This window comes from Gracilinanus agilis, chromosome 1 (assembly GCF_016433145.1).
Source record: "Gracilinanus agilis isolate LMUSP501 chromosome 1, AgileGrace, whole genome shotgun sequence".
Taxonomy (NCBI): Eukaryota; Metazoa; Chordata; class Mammalia; order Didelphimorphia; family Didelphidae; genus Gracilinanus; species Gracilinanus agilis.
This window is the reverse complement of record NC_058130.1, coordinates 206,197,634-206,223,054: the sequence shown is the minus strand read 5'-3', so window position 1 is coordinate 206,223,054 and position 25,421 is coordinate 206,197,634. Positions and strand designations below refer to the sequence as shown.

Genomic DNA, 25,421 nt, shown 5'->3' with positions numbered 1-25,421 from the left:
CGGCGGCCTCGGTGCGGCAGAGCCCTGGGCCGGCCCTGGCCCGGCTGGAGGGCCGCGAGTTCGAGTTCCTCATGCGGCAGCCTGCCGTCACCATCGGCCGCAACTCATCGCAGGGTTCCGTGGACCTCAACATGGGCCATTCGAGCTTCATCTCTCGCCGCCACCTGCAGCTCAGCTTCCAGGAGCCGCACTTCTACCTGCGTTGCCTCGGCAAGAACGGCGTCTTCGTGGACGGGGCCTTCCAGCGCAGGGGCGCCCCGGCCCTGCAGCTCCCCAAGCAGTGAGTAGGAGCCGGCGCCCGGGGCAGCGCGGGAGGGGCCCGGGGACTGCTCCCTCCCCTTCGTTGGGCTGGGCGGGCGGGGGCTCCCACGCCCCTAGGATCCGTGGGAATTCCCCTCCGCCCCCCCCACATTTGGGGGCGGGGAGGCCGAGGAGCTGTGTAGGGGATGAGCTGAGCTTGGGGTGTGAAACGTGGCTGTTGACCTTCCTTCCCTTTCCCCCCCAACATATACACATACCTACATACATAAATACACACATAAACACACCCATACACACGCATACACTGAGTGTTTTCTCTCCACGCGGAGGCTGTTTTAGTTGGATGAGGCATCATCACCTCTTTTGGGTGGGAAGGTAATGTCAGTCTGGAAGGTGGGAATGGGTGGCTAGTTAATGTCATTCTCTGTCCCAGGGGTCCTGGCGGAAATATGTCATGTTTTTCCCAGGAAAAGAGAGCTGTCTATTGAATCCTGAGAGTAGCTGGGAGGGAAGGGTGCAGCTTCTTTCTGGAAAGATTGGGGGAAGAGTTTCATTCCCTTGGGAGGGTGTTTACCTGCCCAGGAGTGGAATTCTAAGGAGGTGGGAGGAGAGCTGTCCCTTTAGACTACCTCTTGGGGGTAGTAACGAGTTAAGGAGTGGTGTGCTACCTGTAGGGAGAGAGACCTAAGGCCAAGTAAGAGCTTTGGCCTCAGGGAGGGAAGAAAGTAGGTAGGAGAAACTGTAGCAGGGATATTGTTTTCACATCCTTGAGGAGGAAGCAGAGGTTAATGGCAGCAAGCTTTGGAAGTACTACAGGAACTCAGTTTATGTACCTGTAAGATGGCTATAATAAAAGTAATACCGGCCTCCTTACCTCATCGGGATGTTAGGCTTAATTAAATAGTGGTTATAAAGTGTTCAATGGAAAGCCTCATAAGGTAACAACAGTTATTTACCCTTCTGTCAGGAAAGAGGAAATAACAGGTCTGGTAGGCCTAGGCATGTAAGAAGCCTTTCAATTCAAATTCTGCCAGAAAAAGAGGCAATTGTGACTGTCAGTCCATCTCTGGATAGCAAAGAGAGTCAGTGGTAGATTTTCCAGAAGCAAACTAGTGTATTTCATGTGTTATTTAGACTTTTCCCCTCCTTCCTACTTTGCCTTCTGTAATAATCTTTTATTGTATATAGATGAATATTGAGTTGTTGATAGTTCCACTCCAGAATCAGGGCCCAAGAGATCTTTGCTTTCTTGACAGTCTTTTGATCAGCCTCAAGTATTTTTAATTCTTCACTTCCTCTGCTAGCTTTTTCTTTTTTATATTTAGCAATTATAACACCTCTTCTGACTGCCTGATTTCTTTCCCTTTTTTAAAGAATTCCTTTAGTCCAGGGTATTTCTACTCTGATAGCCTCTAAGGCCTGAGGATTTGTTTACATAAACTTTTTCACTTTCTAGTTTATTGGACTATTTAACCATAAATATTGCATCGATTTTCAAGTGTCATAAAGCTGTCCCTCTGTCATGTCTATTCATGACTTCTAGGAAAACATACTTTTCCTTAGGCTTAAGGAAGGAATCTAGTGTCATAAAATTGAGAATTCTTGAAAAATAAAGTCTTATTTTACGCTTTATTTTTCTGTAACATCTTTTTAGATAAAAATATATTCCCACTGCAGATTATGAAGCTTATTCGTGACATGTAGTTTGCTCTTAAATTCTTTTGAGAATTGTTGCCTCCAACAACTCATCCTCCCTTACATTCCTATTTAAGTCCCATTTCTGCTAATACAGCTTTATATAATTTGTGTTCTTGAAATGCTTTCATTAACAATCTTGTTTTTTCAGAGTTTCCCACTTTAGTCATGAATCAAATATACTTCTGATTTGAGGTGACTTATTTGACTGACATTTATATAGCACTTTGAAATTTGCAAATATTTTTAAATAGCATTATCTTATTTGAGCCTTACAACATCTGTTTGAGATAAGCACCATGGGTGTTATTATCTCTGTTTTATAGGTGAAGAAACTGAGATTTAAATAAGAGTTTAAGTGACTTGTTCATAATGATACATTTAGTGACTGGCAACATAGCTAGTATTGGATGTAGAATTTGAACCTAAGTCTTCCTAGCTTCCAAGTCCATTATTCTACTATGTCTCCTTCTTTGCTAAATCTTGAATGAAACTTTAAGGTAAAATTCTCATCTGTTGTTTCTGTAACTCAAAAAAGAGTTACACTTGCTTCACTCATTGCATGATCCAGGACTATTTGTTATTTTTTAAGTTCTTTAGGTCTGAGATGCTTTGTAAATTTATGTAAAAATGTGACTCCTACCTCCAAAAGCTTGCATTTTTATTTGATACTGCCAAAAGAAACATGGTAATCATGGGTGAACTAAACATTTGACCATCTACTTATTTGCTATTGCAGTTGTAAACTCTAACCCAGTGTGGCTGTCTGCTTTCATTTTTCTTCAGCTGCTGTAGTTCTGATGAGTAATCTTGGTGTCAGTAACGTAAAATTTATAAGAGAGCAGACACCCATTAGGAAAAATATTAAGTGGCTACTTCTTTTACAAGAGAAGGTTGTTTCACTGGTGTATTGTGAAAGGAAGCTAGTGGAAGTCTTTGTTTTGTATTTTTTTATTTAAAAAACTTGGACCTCAGAAATAATACTCAAAATAAATTATTGTAATCTTTCAAAATGTTCTGAACTGAAAATCAGTAATGAAAGCAATAAAAAAAAACTTTTCAGGACAGCATAATTTTATGTGTAAAATTTCTAAAGGAAGAAAAGGGAAGTTAAGCCCTGATTTTTTTTAAGGCAGTAATCTGAATTTTCAGGGTTATTATTTCTGTTTTCCCCAGCCTCTTTATTTATCAGGGAGCAGATCTGTCAGCAGTGCTTGGATTTCTGAGTTCCATTACACTGAATTGTCCATATTCTTTTGTTATATTGAATATTTTTTGCAATACATAAAGCACCATTGCCCACAGCATGGAATTTTTTTTAATTGTTATAGTAACTGAAATAATTGGATTCACTATTCAGAGCTTACCAAGTATGTGGAGTCTCAACTAGAATAGATAGAAGGAATGTAATAGTAGACTGTGTAAGCCAATATTGACTTGTTGGTGTTTTTTCAGTGTTGCCATAGTGTTACTTGATGAGTTCTCCAGGATTCCCTTTAGCTTTATAGATGCAGGTGAGATATTTACAATTTATAATGGTGAAAAAGTGACTGGTTAGGTCTGGTTTCCTGAAATGGACCCAGTAACATGATATAAAGAGAACTTGTGTGCTGCTATTTCCTTTATTTTTAATCACTGATGTGTCTGAAAAAGGGAGAGGTTGGACCGATTGGCCTCTAGAGTACCTTGTAGATCTGAACTATATTCTGATAGATTGGTATGATCTGATGCATTTTATATCTTTTTTAGTTCATGTTAGATTTCTTATATGAAAGAGATGGAAAATTTTTCTTTGTAATAAATTTATATCTCTGGAACATAGCTGTGCTTGTGAACTGATACTGCATTTCTCCTGTGTTGTAGAACTTGAGTTTATTTACATTACCCACCAGAAAGACACACTGAACGACAGATTCTCTGGATTTCAATTTGTGATAAAAATGAATTAATTTTATCTATTAAGGTACTTGATTATATGTAAGTGAACAGAATAGTTTGACAGTTTAAAGGAGCATCAGGCACTGATTATTGCTTTAGATTATAGTTACTTGAAGACTACCAAATAAATAACCATTGACTAATCATCAGATTAAATGGATTTGGAGTTTATTAAAAAATGTTTAGAATCCCAAAACTATATTCTTAAGTGTTTTTGTTTCACTATTATGGTAGGCATTCAGTCTTGTAGTTTATCTGAGTATGTATAATCTTTATCTCTATATATGTATATATGTATATATACACACACATATATACACATACATACATATATATATATACACACACAGACAGATTTCTCATATAAAAAAATCTTTTAGGACATCTGTAGCCAACTACAGAATAGCATCATATGGGAAGTACTACAGAGATTCAAAGAAAGGAAAACCATGGCTGACTTTCTGGAGAAGAGCTGGAGCTGGATTGGTGAGGAGAACGGAATTTCCATAGAGAAGGAGAATTATCAGCAAGTGAGAGTAGATAAGGACTGAATGGGTCAGAGGGACTGTAGATTTTGAGAGAGATGAGAATGGATAGTAAAGCGTTTTTTTGTTATTGTTGTTGCTGGAATACCTTGATTATTAGTCTGGCTTAGAAGTTTGGAATCCATAAAATAAGCAATTGGGGAGCATGATAGTGTTTTGAATGACATGAAAACAGCATTAAGTTTTGCAGTATATATTAGTACATATTGAAATGGGTAGAGATTAAGCAGGGATAATAGTTTAGAGACTATTGTAGTAATCCAGGTGTATATATAAGTACTACGAGTACAAATTCTTTTCTAGGGTAAATTTTAGAGTCTCATAAGGAAGAAATGATCAAACTTGGTGTCTTTAAGGATATGTAGGATAAAAGTAATGGGCTACAAATCCTATGATTCATTATTTTATTAATAATACAATATTAATTAAATTGATAATTATATTAATATTACAAAACAGTAATAATGCACTAGGTAACATTTCTGTAGCACTTTTAAGGTTTGCAAATCCCTTTTAGATATGCAAAGCAAGTGGAGAAGAAGCTTAGTATAAAAAAGTCCTTGAGAATGTTTGGGCTTGGAAATTGATAGATGACAGCAGTAAGGATAGGGAGAGGGTAGTATGAACAAGTATGCTATGTACCACCTTTGTGACCTTTGGAGAAACACTTTGCCTTTCTTTCTGCACCACAGTTTGCTCAGCTCTAAAGGAAGGAGATGGCCTCTGAGATCTTTTTAGATTCATGATCCTGTGGCATTGTGAATCAAATCAAGTCTTGAGAACTAGGAGAGAATGATGTTATTGATGGTAATAAGGAATTTGGGAAGAGGAGCTGGTTTGGCAGAGAGAGATGAGTATTTTATTTTCAACATGTAACTACAAACAAAAGCCTTAACTGTAGAGCTTTCTTGAAATATCAGGACTTCGTTTTAGCAAATTTACTTACTGTTTGGAAGACTTTTTTTTCTCTCATGTATATGTTGGAAGTTAGAAATACATAAGTATGGTTACAAACTTTTTTAAAGGTTTCATGGAGAGTATGGTAAATTAAGCTGGTGCAGTGAAACGAGTTCTAAATAGGTATGGCACTTTCTATTACCTACTTTATGTCTAATTTTTTGGGCTTTAAAAAAAAGAGCTATAAAAACTTAAAATAGTTTTCATCTTCTGTATGAGTTGCGTATAATTGATCAATGTACTGTTGGTTTTTTTTTTTTTCAGGATAAGTATAGGAAAGCTTTTCTTATATTGGTAAGGGAGAAATGGGCAGGTGCCAAGTATGTGATATGGGCTACTAATGTCATTTTTAATTTTTTTAAAGTATCAGTTTCATGGCCGAAAAAATCTGTAAGGGCTGGGCAATTAAGCAGTTGAGTGACTTGCCGAGGCTCACACAGGTAGGAACTATTTAAAGCCAGAGTTTAACCAGGACTTCCTGTCTCTAGGCCTGGATATGGGTACTTAGCTGTCTCCATATTTTATATATATATATATATATATTCATTCATTCACTCACTCATTTATTTATTTATTTGTTTGTTTGTTTGTTTATTTATTTATTTATATTTAAACCCTTACTTTCCTTCTTGGAGTCAATACTGTGTATTGGCTCCAAGGCAGAAGAGTGGGAAGGGCTAGGCAATGGGGGTCAAGTGACTTGCCCAGGGTCACACAGCTGGGAAGTGTCTGAGGCTTGAACCTAGGACCTCCCTCTCTAGGCTTGGCTCTCAATCCACTGAGCTACCCAGCTGCTGCCCCCCCCCTTGCCCCCGCCATATTTAATTTTTTGGAATAATTTTGGATACATTCTTTCAGTACAAAATTTGATTTGAAGATAATGTAATAAGATAATTTATGTCATTTGAGTGTTAGATTTGCCAAAGTAATGACAACTAAAATTATCAAAATGCTTAATTTCCATTATTATTCTAAATTTAAAACATATAATATTGAAATGGGAGGGTTCTACCAAATATTTGGACTTTGATTCTCTGAAAATAGACTCTTATAATATGGTTTATGAGATTTTTGAAACTAATTTTCATTGGTTCTATAAATTTTTTCCAGTAAATTAATTCTTGAGTTCATTGTTTTATTTAATATTCAGATGACAATGTTCTTGATAAAAATATAATGGAATAATATTTATGCAAAGATATTTCACAGATAAATAATAGGATATGAAGATCTTCATTTTTAAGAATGGGCATGTTAAATAATGTCTGATGAAAATTATAGCTTTTGCATTTTATACTTTTAAATTGATAACATGGGCCTATTTACAAGTATTCTTACATCCTTAATTGACTAATTTCTAAAATGTAGAGAGTATTTTTAACTTTCTTTGGTTATTGTATGGATTAGTCTATTATATTTATAGTGATGATGTTCTAGGTACTTACTCCTTCAGAGCTTACAATTTTGCTAATAAATAATGAAATTTTTGTAAATGCGTTTCATTTACAAAAAAGTAAAACAAGCTAATTAACAAACATTCAGAAAGGAGATGGATGTTTTAATAAATAAGCAGATAAGGTATAAGAAACTTTTTCCCCATCTCTCACAACTTTACCATTTTCATTACACTTTGACAGTGACTGAAGATGAGTCCCCATCTCCAAGTTATAATATCACAGAGACCTTTGATGTTCCCTCTTGACAATTTCTGTGATGTGGAGTGATATGTTTTCATTTCTTTGAATTGATATTGCATGTAGCAATCAATAGTATATTTATTCTTTCAACTTAGATATTTCTGATGTCAGTTATCTGCCAAATTTGGAGAAGCAATATTTGTAAAGTGTTTTAAGATTGTTAGAGAGGAAGTGGCATGGGAGTTAGTGTTATTATGTAACTTTAAGTATACTATGGATGGAATGAATGAGTTAAGTTGATATTTTGACCATATGAAAAAATTAACTGGGATACATAATTTCTTTGGAAACAAGAGGGATAAGTATGGCACTTCAACTTTTAGCCACATTTCTGTGGCTTTAATATAGAATAAGATTTTCAGAGAGAAGATAGCATGGCATAATAGAAAAGACTAGCCTTGAACCAAGAAGACCTGGGTTCATACATGCTAACTTGTGAACCTGGGCTTGCCCCTGATAAACTTCGTAACAGGTGCCATTTTAGTAAAGGTTCTTTTCTTTTCTTTTCTTTTCTTTTCTTTTCTTTTCTTTTCTTTTCTTTTCTTTTCTTTTCTTTTCTTTTCTTTTCTTTTCTTTTCTTTTCCTTTCTTTAACCCTTACCTTCTGTAATACTGTGTATTGGCTCTAAGGCAGAAGAGTGGGAAGGGCTAGGCAATGGGGGTCAAGTGACTTACCCAGGGTCACACAGCTGGGAAGTGTCTGAGGCCAGACTTGAACCTAGAACCTCCCGTCTCTAGGCCTGGCTCTCAATCCACTGAGCTATCCAGCTGCTCCCAAGGTAGTTTTCTTATGAGAAATTCTCTATACTGATGAATTTTCTGGTGTGATCTTCCCTGTCTCCCCCCCGCCACACCAAAAAAAATCAGAAACAAAATTTTTTTTCTCCTTACATGAATGTGTTAAATATTGTTTTTTTTTCCATTTTCTACAGGAAAAAGCATTATGATATGGTGTTACATTTTTATTTTAAAATTGTTGTACAACACCTTATCTTTAGAGAACTACATAATAAAACTAGCCTAACTTCTTGATATGAAGTTAGCATGACTAGCATATTGTGATATGATTTGGTTAAATTTAGTAAGTGGGTTTAAAAATCAAAATTATTTTATAGACAATTTTTGGCTATAGAAGAATTACCCACTTTGTGAATTCTGTCATTTTCCAGGTGAAGGGATTCTGGTCACTTTTAAGGGGCCTTTTCTACTGCTAATCATCTAGAATTTGGTGACTCAGTAGTAGAGGACTGAGCTGAGAGGATCCATTGGAATTGAGTCTTGGAAGTCAGATGCTCTAGGTTCCAGTTTTGGCTCTGTCACTAATGGACTGTGTAATGCTGGGAAGGTCACAGCCCCTGTTTGGGCCCTTTTCCAAGCCTGCTAAATTGGAGAGTTAGACTTGGTTAATTCTAATATTTCTTCTTGCCCTAACATTCTATGAATTTAAGAGAGTTGGAAAGTTAGTTTTGTGTTTCTTTAGTTCACATCAGGTACCCTGACTGGGGGGGAACATAAATAGCTAGCTTACTTGGCGGGTCAAGAAGATTCTAACTGTTAACTCAAGCTACTATAACTGATGAAGATTTATCTTAAGATCAATAAATGTTGGTCATTGAATTAAAGTCTATCCATTTCCTTTGCTTAATTCCATATTTATTAAGAAACTTATTTTCCTTGAATTTCTAGAGTAAGTTTCTCTACTAAATACATTGATTGGTGTGCAGTTTTTAAATTGTTAAATTTACTTACCAGTACAAATCAGTTTTGTAAGTTTGGAGTCAGTCTTTATTATTGCTTTCTAATAAGCAGCTATGTGAGAACTGGAGACCACTAGATTGTGACCTTTCTTCTTTGAAGTTCTTTTCTGAAGCAAGAGAAAAGGAGTAAATGGATCAGAAACAAAGATACGAAGGGATATTTGTAGTAGAAAAGGGTGAGAGAGATAACAGGGTAATGGATTTGAAAAATTAAGACAAAAGACCCGTAGGCTGCTAGATTTTTGTTTGCACTGTATGGATTATACAGTCACTAATCATGACTGATGTAAAAAACAAAACTGGATTTGGAATTAGAGGACCTGATTCAAATTCAGCTCTGCTACTATGTAAGTGACCTTGGGCAAGTCACTCTACCTCTTTGTATCTTCATTTCATCCTCTAAAATAATGAGAGGGTAGGTTCGATGATACATTTTATTCTATTTTTTTTTTTAACTCCCACCTTCTGTCTTAGAATCACTACTGTGTATTGGTTTTAAGGCAGAAGAGTGGTAAGGGCTAGGCAATGAGGATTAAGTGACTTGCCTAGGGCCACACAGCTAGGAAGTATTTGAGTACAGATTTGAACCTAGGACCTCTCATCTCTAGGCCTGGCTCTCAATCTGCTGAGCCACCTGGCTGTCTCCTGATAATGATACATTTTAAATAGGACTTACTACCTGCCAGGAACCTTGTAAATAAGCATTTTACAATTATTATCCCTTTTGATCCTTACAATAATCTTGGGAGGGAGGTACTGTTATTCCCATTTTACAGATGAGGAAATTATGGCAAACTGGTTAAGTGACTTGTTCAGGGTCACACACATGGTACATATTGGAAGCCAGAATTTGAACTTTCTGATTCCAGGTCTTTTTTTTTTTTTTTTTTTCTATCTACTATGCCACCTAGATCCTCTGATTCTACCTACTACCTTCATACCTAGGTTACTTTGCTTGCTACCTTGAGCTCAAGATGTCTATTTCATCTTCCCTTATTAAAAAAGTTTCCTTTCAATGCTCTTATAACTTTTTTTTGTTTTTGTTTTTTTAAACCCTTAACTTCTGTGTATTGACTCATAGGTGGAAGAGTGGCAAGGGTAGGCAATGGGGGTCAAGTGACTTGCCCAGGGTCACACAGCTGGAAAGTGTCTGAGGCCGGATTTGAACCTAGGACCTCCCGTCTCTAGGCCTGGCTCTCAATCCACTGAGCTACCCAGCTGCCCCCCTCTTATAACTTTTAATAGCATTACCCCTCCCCAGGTACCTCAGGCTCTCAACCATGAAACACCTTTACCTTTTGTCATAAAATTAATTTAAAACTTTTCAAAAAACACAAATTTTATTCAAGATCTTGTTTGCTAGTTAAAGAATCATTTCTTTAAACTGGAAAGGTTTAGAATTAAAGTAACTATTTCAAAACAGAATTCCTTACTATAACTTCACAGTTATATACAAGATAATCAACTTTGACCAGAAAATGAGGCAGAGGTGGGGGTGAGGGAGACTATTTCACACATGTTAATGCAGACAATGTATTTTAACTGTACTGTGTGTGTGTGTGTGTTTGTGTTTGATTTGTGTACATGAGCACTTGGGACAAAAACGGTATATCTATCTTTTGCTCTCTCCTTATCTTCCCACCCCTTTCCCCCCATAAGTAAGTAGCTTGGCATACCAGCCGATTGAAAACAAAACTGAGGCTTTTCCTTTACTGTTAGTAAACAGTTTGTGTTTGAAACTGAGTGAAGATTGCATTCTGGCTACTGGGAGATAACTAGTCTGACATGCTTTGACTTCAAGACCATCCCAGAGGTTGAAGACTGACCTTGGAGAAGGGCTTTTGAACATATAAGCTAGACTTTAGGGTGATTAGTTAAAATAAGTTAAGGATTAGAGAAAGGTACAGGATTTTACTTTACCTTGGCAATAAAAACCAATTTATTTATTAATAATTAAAGAAATGACAATAGAAAGAAATTTAAAGTATCATACTTATAAAATTAGTAAAAATAAAGATTATAAAACCTATTATTAGCAAGGATATGGAGAAAAAGGTATATTTAACACATTTCCAAGGGAACTGTAAATTGGTTCAGTGTTTCTGATGGTTAATCTGTCAACATATGCTCTTATATTAAACAAGCACTTTTTTAACCTGCAGAATTGATAGGAAGTCTCACTTAGAAGTCAGCTTCACAGATGAATCTGAAAGTGGCACGTTGCTCTAAATTCCCAGCTGGGGCAAATGAAACTCTTTATAACTAGAGGTAGTTAGGGTCCAGTGGGATAGAGTGGGATAACTATTTTGATAACTTGGTCTTAAAGGATGAGATTTTTACCTCTGTTCTTCCAACCAGATTGTAAGCTTCTTGAAAGTATGACCAGTTATATTACTCTCATTTTGTTTAGTGTTTAGTGCTAACACACATGGCCACACAGATGTACACACAAATATGTGTTCTTAGAATTTTAGAACCAAAAGGGTCATTAGAGATTGTCTAGTACAAATTTCATAGCTCCAATAACTGAATTACTGCCTAGAGCCATGATGCCAAACCTATGGCACGTAGAGCCTTCTCTATGGGCATGCCTGAAATTGCCTGCCAAAGTGCATTGCTAGAAAGCCAGAGGTACTCCGAGCAGAGCTGTTCCCCTCCCCCTCTCCATGTGCCTGAGGACATTCCTCAATTCCCCTACCCCTTGCCCAATAGCCATTGGGACCACTTCTTCCCTCCCCTTTCTGGGGTAAGGAGCTGGGGAGTGGGGTGGAGAGGCTGACATGCTGCGTGAGAGTGTAGTGCAGATGGCAGCCTGTTGAGTCTGTGATGAAGGCGATTGCCCTGGTGGGGTTGGAGAGGAGCTAGGTTTGAGGGAAGCATAGCTCACCAGTGTGGCACTGATCTAGAGGGAAGCTCTTGGGCCACTCTCCTACACACCATTCAGTCTGGGGGGAGGGGCACAGCATTCTCTCTGGGGGGTGGGACTATCTCTCTGTCTCTAAAAGGTTTACCATCAAAATCGAATGTAATGGACTTCTCTACTAGTAACAATGCAGTGATCCAGGACAGCTATGAGGGACCTATGAGAAAAAATGCTATCCAATTCGGAGAAAGAACTGTGGGAGTAGAAACACAAAAGAAAAACAACTGCCTGATCACATGGGTGGATGGGGATATAATTAGGGATATTGACTCAAAATGAGCACCCTAGCACAAATATCGATAATATGGAAATAGGTCTTGATCAATGACACATGTAAAACCTAGTGGAATTGTGCATGGGCAATGGGAGGGAGTGGATGGAGGGGGAGGGATAGAGCATGAATCCTATAACCATGGGGAAAAGCCCCAAATTAATCAATTAAATAAAAATAGCACCAAATAAATAAATAAATAAAAGGTTTGCCATCACTGGTCTAGAGCAGTGTTCACAGTTATAAAATTTAAGTCTCTCTTGGAATTTATCAGATCTACCCCTGTTAGTTGGGATTTGATTCTGGGAACTTCTTTCTTAGAAACTAGGAGAGTTTCTGGTCTAGAACTTAATAATATGTAGCTAATAAAGACAGACTTATGGACTGTATTGATAACTAAAAATACATATGAAAAAATTAAGGAAAAAGCAGAACATAATATGTACATATGATTACTACTCTATAAAAACATAACTATGTACACTAGCAAAGTTAGAAGAGAATATAAAGTCATGTCAAATTTACAGCCACTTAACTTATCTTCACTAAAATTTGATGTCTCATTGTATCATAAAGTCGATCCATTGTTTTTGAAGGCTAGGCCAGTGGAGACTTGGCTCTGATAGGCCCTACCAAAATGATTGGACTTCATGTGTGGGTCAGTGGTAGACTGTCATCTAAGGATCAGCCTAACTAAGCTTGTAATTCATTCTAATTTCTAAATCTTAGATATATGTATAGTCTCTCATGCTTTTTATTAAGTCCACAAACAGGTACTACCATGTGTAAGGTGCTGGAGAAGATATAAATATAAGATATTGTACCTACTCCCCTCCCCCCCTTTTTTTTAAACCCTTCCTTCCATCTTAGAATCAGTACTTTGTATTGGTTCCAAGGCAGAAAAGCTATAAGGACAAGGCAGTTGAGATTAATTGACTTGTCTATGGTCACACAGCTAGGAAGTATCTAGGTCAAATTTGAACTCGGGACCTACCTCCTATCTCTCAGCTTGGCTCTCAATCCAGTGAGCCACCTAACTGTTCCTTGTACCTGATCTTAAGATACTTTTAGTGGGAGAAACAAGAAGTACAGAAATATGCCAAATAGACTATAAGATTATAAGAAAGTGCTATGAGATCAGACAAGGGAAAGAATGCTTTCAGCTTATCAGGTAGTGGATTAGTGGAAGTTTCTTTTAGAGAAGGTAACATTTGAGTTGGGCTTTGAAGAGTCAGTAAAATATCAGCTGGTAGTGGAGCACAAAAACACCCCAGGATTAGATGAGAAACCTTTGTTCCATATAAGTATGCCTCTCCCCGCCCTACACCCCACCCCCCCAACCATATTATAATATTTTAGAGAGCATCCTGGAATTATGCTCAGAGTCACAGATTGGTATATATCTTTTGACCTAGCAATAACACTATTACGTTTATTTCCTAAGATGACCAGGGAAAAAGGAAAAGAATCTGTATATTCTAAAATATTTATAGAAGCTCTCTTTGTGGTGGCAAATAACTGGAACTTGAAGAGATGTCCATCAATTGGAGAAAGGCTAAACAAGTTGGAAATAGGGAAATGTAGGTTCCTGAGTAGGGAGAATAGGTTCTGTGCCTATCTCTACAACTACCTTATATAATGAGCCACTGACTTTAGATACTAATCTTAGGGTATTTGGACCGAAGTCTATACGTTAATCATCTTTATAGGTACCTGTCCCAAGATGAACTATGGTAGAATTAGAATTATTATGGTAGAAATTAGAATTAGGAATCTAGAAATTTAATAACACAATTTCTTATGGGTACCTCTTTTTTTAATTCAAAGATTGTTTAGTTTCCCCAATTACATGGAATAATAATTTCCAACATACCTTTTCCAAAATTATCAGATCCAAACCATCCCCCTACCCTTCCTTCCCTCTCCCCCCTATTATCATGCAAAACACTTCCATACTGGTCATTGTTGTAAGAGCACCCTCATACAAAACCAGAACTCCCAAATAAAATGTAAATATACAGATGTGAAAGATATTATACTTTGATCCTCATCCATTGGACTCCAACAGTTCTTTTTCTGGATGTGGATAGTATTCCCTGTCATAAGTTCTTCAGAATTTTCTTATGGGTACCTTCTTGATAAAATACATATACAGCTTACTGCCAGTGATAGTGGGGCAAGGAGCCTATTTCCTCCAGTCAGCATAAAAACCCCTGGGGATACAGAAGAACATTCCTTAGACTCCCAGATGTGACAACTTGACTCTGTGATCTTTGTTAAGTCATTTAATGTTTCTGATTCCAAGTTCTCTTAGCTATAAAATGAGGATAATACTTGCATTATATATCAAATTGAGAGTTGACCACTTGCCTGATTCCTGCTAGCCTTTCTAAGATTGAATTAGTCTAAGGGAGACATTGTTGTTTATACTGACTCTGTAATGCTAGGAAGGAAAAATCCCAGAGTCTAGTCTAGAACTAATTAACCCAGAGTTTAGCCTAGGCCCTAGACTAATCTTAGAGTTAACTTGAATATCTTGGATCCTATCATTTAAAAGTAAATTCAGGGGCCAGCTGGGTGGCTCAGTGGATTGAGATCCAGGCCCAGAGACAGGCACTACTGCGTTTAAATCTGGCCTCAGACACTTCCTAGCTGGGTGACCCTGGGCAAATCCGTTAACCCCCACTGCCTAGTCCTTACCATTCTTCGGTGTTGAAACCAATACACAGTATTATTCTAAGATGGAAGGTAAGGGCTCAAAATAAATAAATAATAAATTCAATTTTGTTTTCAGTTCTGAATTCTTTCCCTCCCTCTTTCCTTCCCCCACCTATTTAGGAGACCAGAAAAAACAAAATCCTTTACATATATTTTTAATCATGCAAGACAAATTGCCCATTAGCCATGATCTCCTAGCAAAAAGAAAAGGAAAAACTATATTTCAGGCTTCATTTGAGTACATCAGCTTTCTCTCTTGAGGTGGTATGTTTCATCATGAGTATTTTGAAATTGTGGTTGATCAGTTTTACTAAATCTTTAAAGAAATTAGTTGTCCTTACAATATTATTTTTATTGTATAAATTATTAAATTACTTCATTTTACATCAGTTTTTACAAGTCTTCCCAAGTTTTTCTGAAACCATCCCTTTTATCATTTCTTACAGCATAATCATATTCTAATATATGTACATAAAACTTTTTTACCCATTCCTCAACTGTCTTCCTCTCAGTTACCAATTCTTTGTCACCACAAAAAGAACTGATATGAATATTTTGTCTTTTCCTTTCTTAATTTTTTTGGAAGTTAGGCCTAGTAGCAGTATCACTGGGTCAAAGGTAATATACAATTTAATAGCTTTTTGGGTGTTGTTTCAAATTCCTTTTTATAGAAAGGTCAGACCAGTTAATAGTGCATTTAAAATACCTGTTTTGCCACAGCCTCTTCATTATTCATCATTTTCCTTTTTTTTTTGCCAACTTTGCTTATCTGATGAACTTAAAGATGATACCTGAGAATTGTTTTTAATTTGCAATTCTCTGAACTTATTTAGAGCATTTTAAAATAAGATCATTGATAGCTTGGATTTTTTTCCTCTGAAAACCTTATATCCTTTGTTGTTGTTCAATAATTTTCAGTTGTGTCCAACTGTTTATGATCTCATTTGGGGTTTTCTTGGTAAAGATACTAGAATTATTTGCCTTGTCTTTCTCCAGCTTCTTTTAAAGATGAAACAAAAAGGGTCAGGTGACTTACTCAGGGTTACATAGCTAGTAAGTGTCTGAAGCTAGATTTGAATTCAGGAAAATGAGTCTTCCTGACACCGGTTCTGGCACTCTATCTATTGTACCACTTAGATGCCAATTTATCATTTGGTGAATGGCTCTTATTCTTACGAATTTTATTCAGTTTGCCATATATATCTTAGAAATGAATCCTTCGTTGTAGTAACTTATGCAAAGATTATTTTTCCTGCTTCTAATTGTAACGGCATTTGTTTTGTTCAAATTTTTAATTTTATGTAATCCAAATTTTCTGTTTTACCTAATGTGAAACTCTGTCTCTTGTTTTGCCATGAACTATTCCACTATTCATAGTTCTGACAGGTAATTTCCACATTCCACTAATTTGTTTATGATTTTACCATTTATATCTTTTTTTTTAATAATTTTTATTTTTTAGAAAAGTTACCATGGTTATATGATTCATGTTCTTACTTTCCTCTTAACCCCTCCCCCCCATAACCAATGCGCATGTCCACTGGTTTTAACATGTGTCATTGATTAAGACCTATTTTCAAATTGTTGATAGTTGCCCAATCATGTCCGCTTCAACCCATGTGTTCAAGCAGTTGCTTTTCTTCTGTGTCTCCACTCCTTCCTCTGAATGTGGGTAGCGTTCTTTTCCATAAATCCCTCAGAATTGTCCTGGGTCATCGCATTGCTGCTAGTACAGGAGTCCATTACATTCTATTTTACCACAGTGTATTGGTCTCTGTGTACAATGTTCTTCTGGCTCTGCTCCTTTCACTCTGCATCAATTTCTGGAGGTCTTTCCAGTTCACATGGAATTCCTCCAGGATATTATTCCTTTGAGCGCAATAGTATTCCATCACCAGCATATACCACAATTTGTTCAGCCATTCCCCAATTGAAGGGCATACCCTCATTTTCCAGTTTTTTGCCACCACAAAAAGCGCAGCTATAAATATTTTTGTACAAGTCTGTTTATCTATGATCTCTTTGGGGTACAACCCCAAAAATGGTATGGCTGCATCAAAGGGCAGGCATTCTTTTATAACCCTTTGAGCATAGTTCCAAATTGCCCTCCAGAATGGTTGGATCAGTTCACAACTCCACCAGCAATGATTAGTGTCCTAATTTTGCCACATCCCCTCCAACATTCATTACTCTCCTCTTCTCTTATTTTAGCCAATCTGCTAGGTGTGAGGTGATACCTCAGAGTTGTTTTGATTTGCATTTCTCTAATTATTAAATATTTAGAACACTTTCTCATATGCTTATTGATAGTTTTGATTTCTTTATCTGAAAATTGCCTATTCATGTCCCTTGCCCATTTATCAATTGGGGAATGGCTTGATTTTTTATACAATTGATTTAACTCCTTGTATATTTGAGTAATTAGACTCCTGTCAGAGTTTTTTGTTATAAAGATTTTTTTCCCAATTTGTTGTTTCCCTTCTGATTTTGGTTGCATTGTTTTTGTTTGTACAAAAGCTTTTTAATTTAATATAATCAAAATCATTAATTTTACATTTTGTAATTTTCTCTAACTCTTGCTTGATTTTAAAATCTTAACTTTCCTAGAGATCTGACAGATATACTATTCTGTGTTCATTTAATTTATTTATAGTTTCCCTCTTTATATTCAAGTCATTCGCTCATTCTGAATTTATCTTGGTGTAGGATGTGAGATATTGATCTAAACCTAATCTCTCCCATATTGTTTTCCAATTTTCCCAGCAGTTTTTGTCAAATAGTGGATTTTTGTCCCAAAAGTTGGGCTCTTTGGGTTTATCATACTCTGTCTTGCAGATGTCACTTACCCCAAGTCTATCACACTGATCCTCCTGTCTCTTAGCCAGTACCATATTGATGACCACTGCTTTATAGTATAGTTTAATATCTGGTACTGCTAGGCCACCTTCCTTCACATTTTTTTTCATTATTTCCCTTGATATTCTTGATCTTTTGTTCTTCTAAATGAACTTTGTTATAGCTTTTTCTAATTCTGTAAAGAAGTTTTTTGGTAGTTTGATAGGTATGGCACTAAATAAATTAATTAATTTGGGTAGAATGGTCATTTTTATTATGTTAGTTCATCCTACCCATGAGCAATCAATGTTTTTCCAATTGTTTAGATCTAGTTTTAATTTTTTGGGAAGTGTTTTGTAGTTGTTTTCGTATAATTCCTGTGTTTATTTTGGTAGATAGATTCCTAAGTATTTTATATTATCTAGGGTGATTTTAAATGGTGTTTCTCTTTCTACCTCTTGCTGCTGTGATGTGTTGGAAATATATAGAAAGGCTGATGGTTTATGTGCATTTATTTTGTATCCTGCAACTTTGCTTAAGTTGTTGATTATTTCTACTAGCTTTTTAATTGATTCACTAGGATTTTTTAAGTATACCATCATATCATCTGCAAAGAGTGATAGCTTAGTCTCCTCATTGCCTATTTTAATGCCTTCAGTTTCTTTTTCTTCTCTAATTGCTATTGCTAGTGTTTCTAGTACAATGTTAAATAATAGAGGTGATAATGGGCATCCTTGTTTCACGCCTGATCTTAGTGGGAATGCTTCTAATTTGTCCCCATTGCATATGATGCTTGTTGATGGTTTTAGATATATACTGTTTATTATTTTTATTTACCATTTATATCTTAATCTTAAATATATTTTGAGCTTATCTTGGTATATGGTGTGATTATTGCTCTATACCTAGTTTCTGCCAGACTGCTTTCCAGTTTTCCCAAAGGTTTTAGGGAAGGTTCTATTTATTCCTATGCTTTTCTAGTGTCTTTAATTTAGTTGTATTTTGTCTAAAACTTTTTCTGTAGCTGTGGAAATAATAAAATGATTTTTGTTTTTGTTATTAATATGGCCAATTATGTTTATTAAGGTTTTTCTAACTTTGAACCAGCCCTTCATTCCTGATGCAGTTCCAGCCAAGGCATAGTTATGACACTTGTGATATATTGCTGTAGTCTCTAATATTTTATTTAGATTTTTGGTCAATATGAGAATTGACATTATATTGATATATTGACAATATTGAAATCAGCCTTCATTAGGGAAATTGATTCATAGTTTTCTCTCTCTGTCTTAACTCTTCTTGGATTAGGTATCAAGAACATATTTGTATCATAGAATTTGGTAGAACTCCCCCTTTGCTGTTTTTTCAAACAGTTTATATAGAACTGGAATTAGTTGTTTTTTTGAATGTTTGGTAGAATTTTCTGGTAAATCCATCTGGTCCTGAGATTGGCTTCCTCAATTTCTTTTTCTAAGGTAAGGTTATTTAAGTGTTTTATTTCCTGTGCTTTTAATCTGGGCAATTTATATTTCTGTAAATATTCATCCATTTAATTTAGTTGTAGTTTTATTGGCATATTATGGGACAAGATAGTTCCTAATAATTGCTTTCATTTCTTCATTGATTGTGAAGTCTCCTTTTTTATTTTTTGATATTGATGATTTGGATTTTTAATTTTTAAAATCAAATTAGCAAATAGCTTCTCTATTAAATTTTTTTTTTACTTTTAATTTCATTAATTGCTCCTTTGATTTTTCAGGATTTATATTTCGGTGTTTCATTGTAGGATTTGGGTTCTTTTTCCCCCATAGGGATAACTTTTTTTTTAAACTGTGGTTTTTTTTCCCATATGCATATGGAAACAACTTTTATATTCATTTTCTGATATTTTATGATCCAAATTCTATTCCTCACTCCTGTCCAAGGTAGCAAGCAATTTGATATGTTAAAAAGTGTTAAAATGCAATACATGTTTCCATATTCCTCATGTTGTAAAAGAAGACACACATTTGAGAAAAAAACTAGTGAAGAAAATGGAGTAAAAATTTGTATGTCTGCATTCTTACTCTGACATTTTCTTCTATAGTGACGGATACTCTTTTTCATCATGAGTCTTCTTGGGGTTGTCTTGAATCCTTGCATTGTTGATAATAGTTGTCATTCACAGTAGATCATCGTACAATATTGATGTAAATGTGTACAATATTCTGCTACTGATTGCTTTATTTTGTATTAGTTCATATAAATCTTTCCAGGTTTTTCTGAAATTACCCTGTTCATCATTTCTTATGACTCAATAGTATTATTCCATTAAAACCATATACCACAATTTGTCAGTGTCAGCCATTCCCTAATTAATGGACATCCTCTCAGTTTTCAATTTTTTGTCCCACAAAAGTTGCTGCTGTACATATTTTTGTTCAAGTAGGTCCATTTCCCTTTTCTTTGATCTCTTTGGGATACAGACCTAGTAGTAGTGATGTTGGGTTGAAAGGTATGCAGTTTTATGGCCCTTTGGGCATTGTTTCAAATTGCTCTCCATAACAGCTAGTTCAGTTCACAGCTCCATCAACAATGTATGTGTCCCAGTTTTCCCACACCCCCTCGAATTTATCATTTTCCTTTTTTTGTCGTATTTGCCAGTGTGATAGGTGTGTGATGGTACCTCAGTTGTTTAATTTGCATTTTCCTAGTCAATAATGATGTTGAACATTTTTTCATATGACTTTAAGTCATTTTAATTTCTTCATTTGAGAACTTCCTAGTCATATCCTTTGACCAGTTATCAACTGGGAAATGACTCATATTCTTATAAATTTTACTCAATTCTCTATATTTTTGAGAAATAAGGCTTTTGTCTTATTATACATTTTTTTCTCTCCCAATTTCTCATGTAATCTTGGTTGCATTGCTTTTGTTTGTGCAAAACTTTTTAAATTTAATATAATAAAAATTATCTATTTTATATCTCATAATGGTTCTCTGTCTTTTTTGATCATAAGTTCTTTTTATCCTTAAGTCTGACAGGCAAATTATTCCATGTTCCTCTAATTTGTTTATGACAATGCCCTTTCTTTCTGAATCCATTTTGACTTTATCTTGGAAGAATAGAGGGCTTTTAATTTGTTGATTTTTCTAGGTTTCTTAAGTTGCATACCTAATCCATTGATCTGTGTATTATTTTGTTTCTCTTGATAAAGGCATTTAAAAGATACAAAAATTTCTAAATCCTGCTTTGGCTGCATTCCACACAGTTTGATTTTTTGTTATTGTTAGATATTTATTTTAATATAATTAAGTTATTGTCTGTAATTTGTCCTTTAGTCCATTATAGTCTTTAGAATTAAATTAGTTTCCCTTTAGTTTTTTAATCTTTTGCAAAGGTCCATTAACAATTATACTTTGCATTACGATCAATAAAATATGAATGAAATAGTTCTGCTTTTCTTAATTTTTGAGTTTTTTATGTTCTAAATCATGGTCATTTTATGTGAAAGAGCTATGAAAAGCTGAGAAATAGGTATACTTCTTTTTATTCCCTCTCAGTAATCTCTCTTGGTAGCTCTCTTATTTAACTTTTCTGAAATTCTATTCAAGTCCTTAACTTTTTTGTTTGTTTTTGGTTAAATTTATCTAAATGAGAGGAATAAATTGAATTTCCCTACTAGCATGGTCGTCTTATCTCTTCTTGTAACTCATTTAACTTTTAAGAATTGAAATGCCATTCCATTTGTTACATATATGCTTAGTTTTGATATTAATTCATTATCTATGAAACCTTTTGGCAAAATGTAGTTTCCCAAATTATCTCTTTTAACTAAATCTATAATTGCCTTTGTTTTGTCTAAGATCATGATGCTACCACTACTTTTTTACTTCATCAGAAACATAATAGATTTTGCTTCAGCCATTCATTGTAACTTTCTGTGTATCTTTTCTACTATCTAATCCATTCTGCTATCTTCCATTTTATGAATGAGTTCACCTCGTTCTTATTCACAGTTGTAGTTGTTAACTATATTTTTCTCTATCTTATTCTCTTATACATTTTCTTTTCTTCTCTCCCCCCCCCCCAAACCTGTGGTTTGCTTATGAGTAATGCCTTCTTTAATCCACCATCCTTTTTATCTACTCCTTTCCTTGAACCCCTTCCCCATTTTCCTTTTGGGTAGATGTATTTCCATATCCATCTGTATGTGTGGTATACGTAGTCTTCCCTTCTTTAACTAGTTTAGGTAAGAGTGAGATTTGGGTCAACAGCTCCATCCAACTCCCCCCCCCCCCTCTTGCTGTTGTATAAACTTCTCTTTATATACTCTGTTTATAAGGGATAATTTCCTGTTTTTTTCCTTTCCCTTCCTCCCTTTACTCTTCCCTACCCTTTCCATTATTCTTTTGAGATCATCAGACCAAATATTAGAGTTATTCTCAGTCTTTCCGTATCATTAAATTTCCTCCTTTACTCCTGATCATACTAAAATTCTGAAAGGCTACAATCATCTTGATTAAGAATGTAAACTGTTGAACCTTGCTTCGTGTCTTATTTGCCTATTCATGTTTGTCTTTTTAATGCTTCTTTTTACTCTGGTGTTTGTATTTGATATTTTCTATGCTGATATTTTCATCAGGAATGCTTGGAAGCCCGTTTTGTTCAAGATCCACTCCCCACCCCCCACCCCCACCCCCAGACTTGTGATGGAGAATGCCATCTATTTTGTCTTTGACATCAGTGTATTTATGATTTTATTTTGGGTTTGAGTTTGCTCTTACAATAATGACCAATATGGAAGTGTGTTTTGCATGACAATAAAAATAAAATAAAATAAAAAGAATTGAAAACTGATGTAATGTTCACCAGTCGGAATGGCTGAACAAATTATGTTATATGAATGTGATGGAATTTGTGTTAGAAATTTGAAGATGATGGTTTCAGAAAAATTTGGGAAAAATTGTATGAACTGATTTGTAGGTAGATGCAGAGTGAAATGAGAAGAACTAGAAGAATAATTGATATCATAGCAAAGATTGTAAAAAACAAACAGTTCTGAACCCTGATAAATACAGTAGCCAATCCAGATTCCAGAATGAGTTTTGCTGTATCCACAGCTCATGTTGGAGGCCTGCAAGCTTTCAGTGCTCCTCAGAATGATGTGCTCTAAGTTGAAGTCTGTCCTTTGCCATTCTGGTTTGAGCTCTGCAACTTCCTAAACAAAGTTTGAGTCTGTTGATCTCTCCTTGTTTGAGAGTTTCAGTAGACTATTGCTAGACTTAGCCACTATAATGGTAGTGTATAGTATATAATAGTAGTATAGTATAGTCCTTAGCTCATTCGGGAGTTCTGCAGGACCAGAGTGATTGAACTGCTCATTTCCCTTTGACCTAGCATTCCTGTCTTGATTAAACCACTATAGGTTTATGTACTTTGTTAAAGACTATGTTGTGGGAGAAACACACCCAAGTTTGTAGCAGGGTCTCACCCCAAGAATGGGAGACTCAAACTATTCAATCCAGAAGTGTGAGAGGGAATTTTATTTGAAGAAGAAAAGGTTTAAGGTGGTGAAATAGCCCAGTAGCTGGTGGTATAGTTTGGGGGTCTAATCAGATGGTCTTAGGTCTGATGGATTAGCTCAGAGACTAGTAGGGTAGCTTCTCTAGTGTCGATGATTTCACAGTTCTCCAGGTGTGAGGTCCGGCAACCCCAAGGTCAGGGTTTCCATATTTATTGAGGGTCTGGGAGCTTTTCATCTCTCATTCCAGGGAAGTCTCCATTTTTCCTCAAAACCCTGGAAAATGGGTATGACCAAATTCAGGTGGAGGTGTGTTTTGAGGTTCACATCACAGGTGAACTTGGGGACTCCAGAAAGGGAATAAGGAGCATACATAGATTTGAAAGATTCTTCTGGAATTCCAGAGCCCTTGGTGCACATATCCCATGTTTTCCCCGTTGTCCATCTGCCATCATTTACCAATGTGGGAGAGGTCTTACTTTCCTTCTAGAATGGGAACATGGGGAGGGGAGGTATAGCACAGAATAGGACTGCTATAGGTAATTCATAATGTCTTAAGAGTTCAGAACAAAGGTAAATAGAAAACAATATGAGTAATTAATAATGTAGAACAAGCACAAAGCTAATGCTCAGTATAGAACATTACAGATCCAGTACAGGTGATTGATTATACAGAATGGGTAACTGATCAACAATACAGATTCTGCAATTCATGCTTGACTGATGCTGAAACCACAGGTCTTGTGGTTTATGTTTAACTAGTGCTAACTGGTGAGAAATACAAGATTTCAGAGTGCGAAGTATGAGGATCCTGTTTCTATTATTGCCCCCCACTGCCCATCTCCATCAGTTAGAACTGTTACCAGTAGCTCTTTTCCTGGAATCAGAGCCATATAGCTATAGTTTGCTTGTTTCTTGCTCAGTATATAGCCAGGGCCCTGGCTCAAGACCACTCATTATCAACCCTGAATTTGTGACCCAGAAGTGTGTGGTAGATGACATAGCTGCCAAATGACAACGATTCAATCCCCCGGTGTTTGAGGGATTCCCTGGGATATCTTTCTGCCCTGGTACTTCCTTCCCTGATGCCCTGTCTTCTTGTACCCCTTATGGTCCCTAGATGTTGGCCTCATACTGGAGTTTTCCTCCTCCTCAATATCAGCAGAGCTCTCTGTTTTTCTTAAGATGCCCTGGGCTAGAAAAATGACTCATTGTGACATTTACCTGACTCCCAATCAGAAATCAGTCTGATGCTTTGGCAAAGAGGTATGTTGGTCAGTATAGGCTAAAATGCTTCCTTTTACTCTGCCATCTTGACTCTGTTCCCCTCTAACCTTCCATTCTTTAAGGTATTCAGTATACTATACACCTTTTCATAGTTTGGAGGTCCACTAGTATACATGTCACATATTCTTAGACTTTTTCAATATATTGCTCTTTTCCTTCTTTTGAAAGTGTTGAATTTAAAAACACTATTTGTTGGGTACGGTTAGGTGACAGTGGATTGAGAGCCAGGACTAGAGATGGGAAGACCTGGATTTAAATCTAGCCTCAGATACTTCCTAGCTGTGTGACCCTGGGCAAGTCACTAAACTCCCTTTGCCTACTATTTCTCTTCTACCTTGGAAGCAATACACAGTATTGATTCTAAGATACAAGATAAAAGATTTTTTAAAAATACTCTTTGTTAAATGGGATGGCATTCTGGTAAAGAGAAGGGGTAGGGTACTGGGGAAAACTGTGGTGATGTAAAAAAAAAAAACAAAGACATCAATGAAAACTTTTTAAAAAATTATTTTAAAGAAAAACTGAGGATGATAGATGGTGTAAGGGCTGGGACCAGGAGTCCCAATTCAGTAAACTGAGAAAATTTGAGCAAAGAGAAATCTCATTCATTGATGTAAAGATGTAGGGGTAAGGCTTTGTAAAAGAGTGAAACTTGAGCTAGATCCTGAAGTTTAGAAGAAAATAATTGGTTGTTTTTTTTAGTATTTATTTTTACAAACAGAATCTCTCTCTCACTGTCCATTTCTTAAGAAAACCTTCATAATAAATATGCACAGTTTAGCAAAGCAAATTTCCACATTAGCCATGTCCAAAAATGTATGTTCTATTCTTCAGTCCTATGGAGTTGTGCTTTTTTACTACATTGATCAGAGTTGCAAAGTCTCTTAAAGATATTTAGGAAGAAAAGAATTTCAATAGAGATTTGGAACAAACCAAATAGTTTTTCCCTTGCTGAATTCTCTGATAAACTGTGATCAGAGTTGTTCCTAGTATATCTTGAATGCCTTAACTATTTACAGTTTTATGAAGAA

General features: G+C 35.9%; 1 protein-coding gene across 1 annotated transcript in view; it reads left to right on the top strand.

Moving 5' to 3' along the window:
- The window catches only part of FOXK1 (forkhead box K1), a 127,482-nt gene that overhangs the window by 5,054 nt on the left and 97,007 nt on the right, over nucleotides 1-25,421 (top strand). The window contains exon 2 of the mRNA XM_044678788.1: nucleotides 3-280. Coding sequence (XP_044534723.1) covers nucleotides 3-280 — 278 coding nt within the window. The remainder of the gene's footprint in view (nucleotides 1-2; nucleotides 281-25,421) is intronic.